The sequence below is a fragment of the Zeus faber genome, assembly GCF_960531495.2.
Source record: "Zeus faber genome assembly, chromosome: 11".
NCBI classification, from domain to species: Eukaryota; Metazoa; Chordata; class Actinopteri; order Zeiformes; family Zeidae; genus Zeus; species Zeus faber.
Window position 1 is genome coordinate 20458626 of NC_137205.1, and position 12246 is coordinate 20470871.

General features: G+C 45.7%; 1 protein-coding gene across 1 annotated transcript; it reads right to left on the reverse strand.

Annotated features, from left to right (window-relative positions):
- Positions 1–15: 15 nt before the first annotated feature.
- LOC307237334 (platelet endothelial cell adhesion molecule-like) lies at positions 16–3606 on the reverse strand (the record flags this gene model as incomplete). The annotated part of the gene is made up of 7 exons (XM_080010047.1): positions 3560–3606; positions 3296–3404; positions 2565–2840; positions 1887–2183; positions 1300–1593; positions 817–1104; positions 16–290 (listed from the first exon to the last, which is right to left on the reverse strand). Exons 2-7 carry the CDS (start codon positions 3348–3350, stop codon positions 16–18), a joined length of 1485 nt encoding a protein of 494 aa, XP_079866173.1. The 5' UTR covers positions 3351–3404; positions 3560–3606.
- Positions 3607–12246: the final 8640 nt, after the last annotated feature.

Below are 12246 nucleotides of genomic sequence, written 5' to 3' on the forward strand. Positions count from 1 at the left end.
TCAAAATCAGGATATCTAGTACTTGCCTTTGACTGTTATGTTTTGGGACGTTACTTTCTCTGCCATGCCCCACTCAGCTGCACACACATACTCCCCAGAGTCGGCCTCTTGCACTGTGAAGCTATGACGTAAATGGAGAACTGCCTCCTTGAGGATATGTATGTCGTCTTTGGTGAGATAAAGGGTGACGTTTTTGCTCGAATTCTTGACTTTACAGTCCACCTCTATGATGTCACCTTCAAAGACAGTGGTGTTGGGAGACACGTCCATGATGGGGGAGCTGAAGAGTTCTGTTGAGGGAGACAGAGATAATACAAAATGCACTGAACTGATTATGAACACCTGAAAAAGCAACATCAAAATCATATTTCACCACATTTCCAGGTGGTGACGCCTTCTCCCAAGGGCTAGCAAACATATTCACGGCGAGGCTGCCTTGGGAGACTAATTTCCCCCATCCCCCAAAAAGCATTAAACATTTCATCTGCCGATAATAAACAATGGTTTGTTTGAATGACAAACTTGCACGTTACTGACAAAAAGTCAAAATTTAACACCAAAAATTGAATCTCATTATTTAAGTTGAGTTAAAATATTTTGAGGGGGAAATTTTAAAATAAATAAATAAAACATAAAAAAAACATTCTGAAAAAAATAACTGCTGAAAAATAACATGACTTGCAAGGCCTCCATTGACTTACATGGGAATTTAGAAGGTTCATTGTTTTGAAACAAAGCTACTTGAGGGCCATCAGACCTTTGGCTTTACTCTTCAATCTGACTTCTAAGCTTGGTCCTAACTGTTCATCAAATTACCTTTGACTGTGACTTGAATCACGTTGCTATGATTGGACCTGCAAAACTGTGGATATGCCATATAGTCACAGAATATGGTGAAGACCCCGGCTTGTTTCAGGACCAGTGTGGTCTCAGTAAAGTTCCCAAAATTTGACCAATGCCCCTTCAGCGCTCCATTGTTTTGGGGTAGCAGATGAAAGTCGAAGATAAGGGGGCCCTTTTCCTGCGGAGCGCTGCAGGTGGCCACCAGATCCTCAGTTTCGTAGAGTGTGGTCACACTGAGCTCCAGCGTTGGGGTCTCCAGACCTACAGGGTGCAAGAGACAATCCACATGGAAAGGCAAAGAGGAAGAGCCGTCAACACCAAGCCTCAACCTCACTATTGTGGAGGTTGCAATGTTCATATTTCCCACATTATAGGAGACTACAGAGATAAGTCTTTGCTTATGCAGAGGAGTAACAACGGTTTATAGAAACTAGATTATCTGTTATACTGGATTACCTAAAATGTTGAGTATTTTGGCCATGCTGGTTACTCTGTTGTCCTTCACGGAGACCTGACACCTGTAGTCTCCAGAGTCGGCCACCCTGGCAAAGTCAATGCGATACAGGAACTCGGTGTCCGTGGTGTTGACCATGTGGACGATGTGGGTATTGTCCCGGATGAGCTGGAAAGTGTGTATGAGGGGGAGCGAAGGCTCGCCGGTGACGTTGATCTGACAGTGAAAATCCACCGTCATGACCCTCTTCACCCTCCTCGGCAGAATCGTGAGGTTAACAGAGTCAATGGTGTATTCTGTAGGTTAAAAAACGTCTCATATAAGAGGACAATTCGACACTGTTCATTTATGTACGTAACATTCAGAAGCCAATATATGTAGATGTGGGCGCTGTCAAGTCGGTTGTTCTTGCACATTAGACGGAAAACGAAACCAAATTTTAAAAATGAAATAATCGGAAAAAAAAGATCATTGGAAGAGAAGACGAATGGAAACAAAGTTGTGACAACTTTGGCCTCTATCGGGGCAACAGACCTCAGTTGGCTTTATTGTTCAATCTGACTTCGGTCCTAACACTTCATCTAATTACCTATGACTTGGACTTTAACCACGTTGCTATGATTGGAGTACCCAGCCTGTGGAACTCTGGAGACGGTGTAGTCACAGTACAGGAAATAGTCACCGGCTTGTCTCAGGAACAGTTTGGTCTCCGAAAGGTTACCATTAGAAACCTGTTCTGTTATCAGCGGGGAATATTTGGTTCTACGGTCCTGGTAAAATCGGAATTTGAGGGGACCCTTTTCTTCAGGGGCGCTGCAGGTGGCCGTCACGATGTCACCTTTGTAGAGCGTGGTCATGCTGAGCTGCAGCTTTGGGGTCTGCAGACCTGCAGGGTGCAATGGACAATCCACATGAAAGGGCAAAGAGGAGAAGACGAGCCGTCAACACAAAGCCTTTAACCTCACAGTTTTGGATATTGCAATGTACATATTGTCCACATCATGGGAGACTGAAAAGATAACCCGGGACGCTTGACTTCCACTGAGCTCTGAATCTCATAGGGAAAGCCCTTCTTCTGTTCCCTAAATCTCAATTTGTTAACTGTTAACTAACCCCTCCCCACTTTCTAACCGTTCACCTGTCTGTGTTAAAAAAAATAACAAAATACATTTCTTTGCTGTTGTCATTTGTTGAATACATACTAGTCTTTGCTCATGACGAAAGGTAACAGTTCATAGAAACTGGATTATCTGGTTTACTGGATTACCTGAAACTGTGAGTTTTTCGGCCAAGCTGGCTTTTAGGTCCCCCTTCATGGAGACCATACACTTGTAGATCCCAGAGTCGCCTGCTCTGGCAGGGTTGAGGCGATACACCAGCTCGGTGTCCGTGCTGTTGACCGCGAGGATGAGGATGTTGTCCCGGAAGAACTGGAAACTGTGCACGAGGCTGTTCCTGACCTTGCAGCGCAGGGTCACCACTGTGCCGCTCTTCACGTTCGTCCTTGGCAGGACTCTGAGGTTAACGCCGTCAACGGTGTATGCTACAGCTTAAGAGACACACACACACACACACACACACACACACACACACACACACACACACACACACATTGAAAAAGTATAAAGGATTTTCCTGAGCCTCAATAATCCTTTTTTCAGGACAGGAATAACATGCAAAGAGGCCCTGATGATAACTTCAGGAAAATGCTGTTGCTTTGCAATGACAACGTGGACCTGTGACCCACAAATTGTTTCACATCTCATACAAAAACGAAGAAGACTCATAGCATCATAGTTCCACCAGCAAAACTTCGGTCTATACAAAAGCCGCCGTTTGACACAGTTCACAGCGGAGACCCGACGGAGGGGAGATGATGTAACTGCATACTTACACGAAGGAGCTCCCGCAACTTGTGTTAGACCACGTGTAAGAATGCAAAAACGCAACGAAGGGGCCAATATAAAACAACAAAACAACAACGAAAAAACAACTCACAGAAGAGGAGGAGGCCAGTGAGCAGCCAGGAGAGTGTATCGGGGAGGGGAGCCATTCCAGAGACGAACGTGGAAGTGGACGGCTGAGGGCCAGCGAGTAGAGGCAGAGGCTGAAAAGTGGGGTGAGAATACAGGGTAAGAATTGTAGGATTGTAGAACAAGGGTTGCACGTCGCATAAACGTGAGTGTGTGTGTGTGTGTGTGTGTGTGTGTGTGTGTGTGTGTGTGTGTGTGTGTGTGTGTGTATTTTTTTTTTTTTTTTTACTTATCGAACATCCTCCTTAATTTGGCCAGGAAATCCTGCTGTCGTTGGAATCAGGATGTTGAAGGTAAGACAGAAAGTCATTTTGCTACCATCAGCAGCCTGAGTGTTGCGGTGAAATGAAAGCTTTTGGGTGAGAAGAGCTGGGTAAGTTGCGTTATGGGTTAGGCTGCGGCACGGACACAGAGGGAACGGTTCTTTATGCAAGTGTTGTTTTCCCTGATTGTAACACTTCTGGGTTGAGGGAAAGGGGGACCCGGAAGACTACTCATGAGGATATGACTTGGAGGTGGTCTTGCTCCACCCTCTGGCTCCAACTGGAACGGAATCCCCTCTTATAGGAGCGCCTCGGGCCCCGCTCACTGTGACGTCACAGCATCCGTCGCGTGTGATATGCTGGAGATGCACTTGTGGGCTTTTCCGGTTAGGGTGCCACAGGTCGTCAAAGAATCCTAAGCTACATCCCATGGTGTTTACTTTGGGACGTTGACAGACAACTCAAAAACAACACCAATGATGTCATTTGTTCTCTATTCCCTTTTGACTTTTCAGACCCTTTTTTTTTTTTTTTATAGTAGCCCAAGCAGCAGATCTTGCAGCGCCCGAAACCGTAGTAACCCTCAATATTTCCTGCACGTGTACTATCCAGTAAACTGACGCTGAAACAGAATCGGCCAATACAAACTGTGTTATTTATGTCACATCGGTTGATTTGCTTGGGCTTGGTAAGGCTGATTGCAATCAGGCAATGAATTTATCAACTGCAACTCACATGTACCAAACATGAGTCAGAAAGCAGTGTACCATCCTGAAGGTCACGGGTGTACCTCCATTTCTGTATTACATCTAATTGTTCAAGAACTCACAAAACTGCATAGGATGAAATGAATAAAAAGCTTCAAACCCTTTTATGCTCAAACGGCAAGGCCTCGTAGAAAACATAACAACTTAACAGATAAAGAATCTTCTTCTTTTTCTAAACACTGGTACATAGACGACACCCCAACCGTGTCCAACTTGATATCTAAACGTAACCATCTGTCACCCGACATTTTTCGGACTATTGGGGTTTCCGAATAGAAATACGCCTTGCTGGGTCTCAAAGGTTTGGTTTCTTGAAGCGATTCATCCTGTGTCTTGACGGGTAACAAAGACAAACAAGATCTTCGTTTTTCTGACTACTTCCACATCCAGAACTATTTTTGACTTTTCACCCGCCGGGCACAGTAATTATCAGCTGTGAAGCGCTGTTTCTAGTCAGTTGGGGGTTGCCAGGTATACATGCCAAAATCTGGGTAAATTGCCATTTAACTGCAGTAAACTGCAGTAAACTTTACAGGGAACTTTTCGATGGTGTTTTGGTCGGTGCTTCATTCTCAGGAAATCTCAGTATTGCATTTAACTCTCTTGTGGGGTTCTTTAATAGCAGGGGCAGCTGAGCGTAAGTTAATTATTGTTTGAGAATTAACCCTATCTGCTCCCCGCTTCACTTAATTGTTCCTCACCAACATTAACAGACATTTAACAATATATTTCTGTCCACCGTCGTTCCTGTCCCGAAGATCGCCTCTCCAACCTGCCTGAATGACTACCGTCCGGTGGCCCTCACCTCGGTGGTCATGAAGTGTTTCGAGAGGCTGATTAAGGATTACATCTGCGCCTCCCTCCCCCGCACCTTGGACCCGTTGCAGTTCGCGTACCGGCAGAACAGATCCACGGATGACGCGGTCTCTCAGGTACTGCACACCACGCTCACGCACCTGGATGGCCAGAAGGGGGCCTATGTGAGAATGCTGTTCATTGATTATAGTTCAGCTTTCAACACCATAGTCCCCACCAGACTGGCTGTCAAGTTGTTGGAGCTAGGATTGAATGCTCCGCTGTGCACCTGGATCCTGGACTTCCTCACAGGCCGCCCCCAGGTGGTCAAGGTGGGGAAGTACATGTCAAGCTCCCTCACCCTGAATACAGGATCCCCCCAGGGCTGCGTCCTCAGCCCCCTACTGTACTCCCTGTACACACATGACTGTATGGCCAGGTCCAGCTCCAACACCATCATCAAGTTTGCTGACGACACCGTGGTCGTGGGCCTGATCACCGACTGCGATGAGAAGGCCTACCGCGAGGAGGTGGCTGACCTGTCACTCTGGTGCCAGGACAACAGCCTCCACCTGAACGTCAGCAAAACCAAGGAGCTGATTGTGGACTTTAGGCGTGGATCACAATCGAGGACGCACGCGCCGTTGTGGATTAATGGGACTTCTGTCGATAGGGTGAGCAGCTTCAGATATCTGGGAGTCCACATCACAGAGGACTTAACATGGACTGTTCATACAGACACTCTGGTGAGAAAGGCGAGGCAGCGTCTCTACCACCTCAGGCAGCTGAGGAAATTCCGGGTCTCGGTGAGGATCCTCAAGTCCTTCTACTCTGGAGCAGTGGAGAGCATCCTGACAGGCAACATCACTGCCTGGTTTGGGAACTGTACTGCCCAGGACAGGCGGGCCCTGCAGAGGGTGGTGCGTTCAGCTGAACGTACCACTGGAACTACCCTCCCCCCCTTGCAGGAGTTATACACCAGGAGGTGTAGTAGCAGAGCCCGTAGGATCATGAAGGATCCTCATCACCCCAACAACGGACTGTTTCAGCTGCTGCGGTCAGGCAAGCGCCTCCGCAGTCACGCAGCGAGAACAGAGAGACTGAGACGGAGTTTCTTCCCTCAAGCCATCAGAACTGTCAATGCTGACCTCACCAGGGGTCCTAACTGAGCCATGCACTAGGCTCCACTACCTACTGTACTGTATGTAGCATACTGTACCGCATACTGTATCACTGTTCAGGGTTGTTCGTGATGCCGTATTGCTGCGCCGTACTGTTGTATACTGTGCTGTATTATCCCAAACACTACCTCACACTATTCACATTCACATGCCACTTTAATTCACATGCCACTTTTAATGCACATATCTGTATATACATAGCCATATTCCTTCAACCTATTCCATTTTATTTCAATTTATTTTTTATTGTATTTTATTCTATATATTTTTTATCTTATTCTATAAGTATTCCACTTACTGTATTACGTTTTAGGAGTCAGTTAGTCGGTCTATTAGAAAGTAATTTTCTACTTTTTATTTTATTTTATTTTAGTACTTTTTCCTAGGACTTCTTGTGTGCTATCACCGGGTGCGTTGCATTACATTTCACTGCATATATGTATGGAAGTATGTATATGTATGTGACAAATAAAAATCTTGAATCTTGAATCTTGAATATTTTTTATTTTTTCTTCCCACATTGACCACAGCAGGCAGGGCAAACTTATACGAGTTCTCTTGATCATTTCTTGCCTTTCCCCATTTTATTTTAATTACCATTTATTTTGTTTGTGTTCATTCGATGTTATGTTCACTATAATTTCAACGGTTCAAGTGGATAAAGTGTGATAAAATAAATACATTTATTGGAAAGAGGTTGCCTGTTGGTTTTCCTCAACCGTTGAACTCCGGAGTCAACGTGAACGGTGAAGAACGCCTTAACCCTTCTGAGGCTGACGAGTTACGCCTGGTGATGGACCTACCTCAATGAACCCATTCCCTTTTTTCCCCCCAACAAAATCAAAACGGGGGGGTGGTGCCCTAAACGAGACAAATACAAATGATTAGTCATTGATTATTAAATATCAAACATCGAATTGTAGTGGTAACAGTACAACGATATAACTTTTTTTTTGTTTGTTTTTTTTGTTCCAACATTAAAATCACAGCTTCAAATTCATTATGATGCTACAATGACTTGTAACATGGAGAAGGCGTCTATTCCATTCGTGCATTTGCACTCAGAAACTGTGGGGGCGCCCCATTCCAAATACCAAAAGGTACATAGTGCTGCTTTAATACGGCTACAATTTGGCACCAAGTAAAGATAAAATCTGAAAATTGGAGGGTTAGTACTTTTTTAATTCAAGCTGTAAATTAGAAAACACACACACACACACACACACACACACACACACACACACACACACACACACACACACACACACACACACACACGTCGATGCATATCAACTGGTGATAATACATCTGCCGTTACCGGTAGAGGTCAGATAAAAAATAAATTACTCTCTCGGGGGAAAGTATTTCCTCAGAGAATAGTATCAATCATGTTCAAACGGAGGTTTCTCAACCGAAATTGGAGGAATTCGCACGTTTTGAGGCCGTTCATGTTGTGGCGTCGCCACAGGCTCCGTGAGCAATAGTGTTTCAGTACTCCAATGTAACCACTGGGGGGCGCTAATGTCCAGAGGATAAAAGGTCCTCGAAAACATCCAGCCCAGCCTGCACCCCCCTGCATGTTTTCCCCACCGGCTTCATCTGCATGGAGCCGCCACTAAGCTCTCGCAGACGCACGCACGCACATACACACACACACACACACACACACACACACGCACGCACGCACGCACGCACGCACGCACGCACGCACACACACGCGCGTTCTCAAGTAGTACATTCTATCTTTTGCTGACCTTAAGTTGATTCTGGTGCCGTTGGTGGCGCCGGACTGCAGACCGTAAATTGTGTCATTGCTCAGCGGTAATATTTGGGGGTTTGGAAAAGCAAGAAATGTGTTGAAAGGTGTGTAGTTGTGTGTGTTTGCCGCCTAATCTAACCCCATTCATATCGACAAAGCACTCACGCACGTGGGCGCACACAGACGTCAAACACCTTTTGTCATATAGTCATATAAAAAGCCATAAAAAAATATTTTTCAATCCGAATGTTGTGCATGGAAAACAGTTGTGAAACAGTTGCATGTGCACACGGTGAGCAGCTGAACTGTGCTTACGGCCAAGTCAAAAGGGATCAATGGCAGATCGGGACCGTCTTCAGACAGCAAGAAGAAATGATGAAAATTTTGAATAGAACGGTGACTAAATAGGAATCACTGCCTGTGGTGTGGCGTAGTCTTTTCTATTTCATATCCTATGGCAATCCAAATAAACAAACAGACCTGATTTTGCTGTAGGTGCAAAGCTCTCCCACCCCCGTGTAAAACCCAAACACAAGACTCAAAGTGAACGCCGACCCGCGCTCAGGCCGAGCTCCCGTGACGCGACCGCATCGGCGACCCGCCAAACTCCCGGCTCAGACGTCGGGGCTTCATGTTTATGATCCGGTCAGATCAAGCCGAGTCGAGGTCGTTGGGAGAGCCTGTTATCACAGTCGCCGTCTCACCGGGGCTTCACGGTTCCAGGTTCCTCCTGACGACAAGAAGGTTTTCCCAGGAAGGGAGCGGGGGCGACCAGCCGAACCCGGGGAAGCGACGGAGGCCGAGTGGAGGTGGACAATTCCAGGTTCAGAAAGTAAAAATCCTGCCCCCGGTGTTCACGCTCCAGCCGCCCACTGATCCGGCTCACCAGCTGGACCCCCCTGGGTTGACGCTATTTAGCAAATCCACGCGGTTGACTCGAAAATCCCGGAGTGGTGTTCCACTTTCTGGCCGCGGAGACATCCAAATACGATTTTGGGTCGGCCGCCTAGCGTTGGACTGACAGTTGGTATCCGCTCCTGTCTGAAAGCCCTCTCCCCTGTTTGCGCCCAGATTCTTTGAAAGACTTTGCAACTCGCCAGTACCCACTCAGTATTTGATGTTTGACGTTCGATTTTTTATTTGGGGATTTTTTTTTACTTGGCGGACATGCTGTTGTCAAAGTTGTCTCCGAAATGAGAGCTGTGACGGCCGTGCCGGCGTAAACATCAACTTAGATGTATTATTGTCGATGGGATGGAGGATAGACCGGAACAACACCCCTTTAAGTCGTGTCGTCGCCGAGCTACGTGCATCGCAACTCAGCCTTGGCGCGCCTGAATTAGAAAACTCAATAAAAGCTGAGTTTCCGTCGTTACATAATGAGACTCCTGAGTCAAAACGATGGCGAGCGGAGACGCGTCCGCCGAGAGGCAAACAAACGCTGCTTTTGATTATACAAGCAGTAAACCCCTGTAGAGTAACACAGAAAATCCAAAACCACCGTTTGCGGGGCGGGTGGTGTTATTGGAATAAATACTGTACTGTATGGAAACGTTCTGTCCATCTATGGAGCCCCACTATTTCTTCACCCTTTGGAGTCTTGGGTCTTTACTCTTGTCCCGATGCCCAATTTGTGGACCCGTCAATTCGAGAAAAAAATCTCACCCGTCCGTCTTCGGAGGATCTCTTTCCCTTTGGTGCTGTGACAAAATGTGCTGATTATAAGTTGTTTTGGACGATGCAATGACACATAGTCCAAAAAAAAAAAAGGATAAAAAAAAACAGATCCAGTAAAAAGCTACAATTCTGACCACCACACGACACAGTTATGGCTGATGATCACTGCCTGCTCCGGCTGCAGGCTCCAGCTGATGACAAACAGTTATTTATGAATTTCTTTAATGTACATTTATTTATTCATTTACTTATATGTCTTTTATTTTATTTATTTCATGTCTTTGATGCAGTTGTTTTCAGAAGTTTCCGGATTGAAGTGTCCCCAATAGTCTTTTGTCAGTATTATGTTTCTAATTATGTGAAGCACTTTGTAACCTTGGTAATCCATTATTATAAAGGTATTACTGGATAATTATAATTTTTAAGATAATATTTGACAAATGTTTGATAAAGACCTTATTTTGTTAGGACAGTTTTGCGGTTTTAATCACTGTCGGTTCTGAGTAAGTTGGAGTATTTTTGACACAAAGATACCTGGAAGGGTTTAATTCTAAGGTAACACATATACAGAAAAAACTAAAGTCATAGCTCTCTTTATCTCTCTCTCTCTCTTCCCCGCTGTCTCACCTGCATAAAGTCGTCATCCCATCTTTCCCCGCATAAATCTAAGCAACAGATTCTTGCAGGCGCTCTCTCATCCCTACTTTCCCTTTTTCCCTTGATTCCTTAGAGTACATCCTCCCCCTCTCCGTCTCTCTCTCCTTCTGTCTGTTTCTTTTTTTTCCCCCACTAATTCAATCGGGTGACTGTGAATTTCACCTGCCCGACCAGCCGCCCCCTCTCTCTCTCTCTCTCTCTCTCTCTCTCTCGCTCTCTCTCTCTCTCTCTCTCTCTCTCTCTCTCGCTCTCTCTCTCGCTCAATTCCTGCCGCTCTCCCTCCACCTCTAACCCACTTCTAGTGCTAAATCAATAATAAATGATGGGAGAGGGTTGCGCGGTGATGTGGTGTTTCCATGTTCCCAGTCTCCGCTCTGCAGCGGGATAACACACCGACCGGGAGATGACAGCACAGATGCCGCCCGCAAGTTCAGGAATCAAATTAGAGGACTTGAGAATAAAAAAAAAAGGGGTGTTATAAACACCTAAGAACAGGGGTTCTCAACCCTTTTTGGCCCGTGATCCCGTTTTCCAGGTCTCAGCAGTTAGAGAGTGACCGATGTTCTTATTTATTTTACCCTGTTTATTCGGATTTTCCCTTTCGTCCTGTGAAAAAAAGGGCCTCTCACTGTACTTGTACACTGTACTGCCATCTGTTAAAATAACAAAAGTTTTTAGTTAAAAATGAATTTGATTGCAGTGTCGCAAAATATTCCAATCCTAAAATATTACAAACATCACATCACCACAAATTTTAGTTTACGAGTTGCACATTAAAAATACCAAATGTGTCCAGTTGAGTTATTCATGGAAGTGGAATTTCTACTAATTCTATTAAACTCTGAAATCAACAAACTACTTAATTACTGACATCTATAGCACCATCACAAATAAATCGCAGTAATCCAATCCGTTATTTTGTTACTGTCTGGAATCTCTAGCCGTGTGGCGTAATGAAGCGTTGGAGATCAAGTGAATGCAGCCAAACAGACTGGTTGTCCTCACGGGAGAGGGAGTGGCGGCCGAACGACGGCAGAATGCCTTCTCCCCAAAAACGGAAGTCTCTGTACCGACCTTCCGGTGGCTTTCCCATCTGCAACGCTTGCTTTCTTCTCAGCTCTCTCACCCCTCTCCTTCCGCCTGTTTCACAAACACCGGATGTTGATCAGGGTTGGCGTGCGGCTGCGTCACCTCCAGGTTTGCGTCGGTTGCCCGTTATAAGTACTGACTGCTCAGCACCGGGCCCGATTCCTGAAGGGACGCTGTCCGTGGTGCTGAATCATTTGTCGCGATCATTTGTTTGTTGTGTCATGAATGGAGGTGAGTGTGATGTATATATATATATATATATATATATATATATATATATATATATATATATATATATATAAAAATGCAGCCAATTTCTTTGTCCTCGCTGCGGTACATCCTTTGTTACTTTGTTCCTCTGAGCTCCGCCGTCACCCGGGCACACGGCTCGTGCATCCGCCTGGACAGCTCCAGCAGGACCCCGCGGGGAGCCATTGTTCTGCCATGCCCGCCGTGCTTCCTCGCACGTACAGACAGGTCTGAACGTTCAATGCCTCCTTTGAGGACGCGCTATTTTTCCACAAAAGGCCGCTGTTTTCTTCTCCGTTTTGCTCGATAAAAGTTTTTCCTCTCTTTCTTCTCCCTCCTGCGGCATCGCCCTGTTACGTTTCAAGGCTTTTCAGAGGGGACGCCATGGAGACCGCAACTGCTCAGCGAACAGCTTATTAAAAAGAATCCTTCGTTATGCCAACTGTGAACTGTCGGAATAGATTCACAAGGTAGAGAGG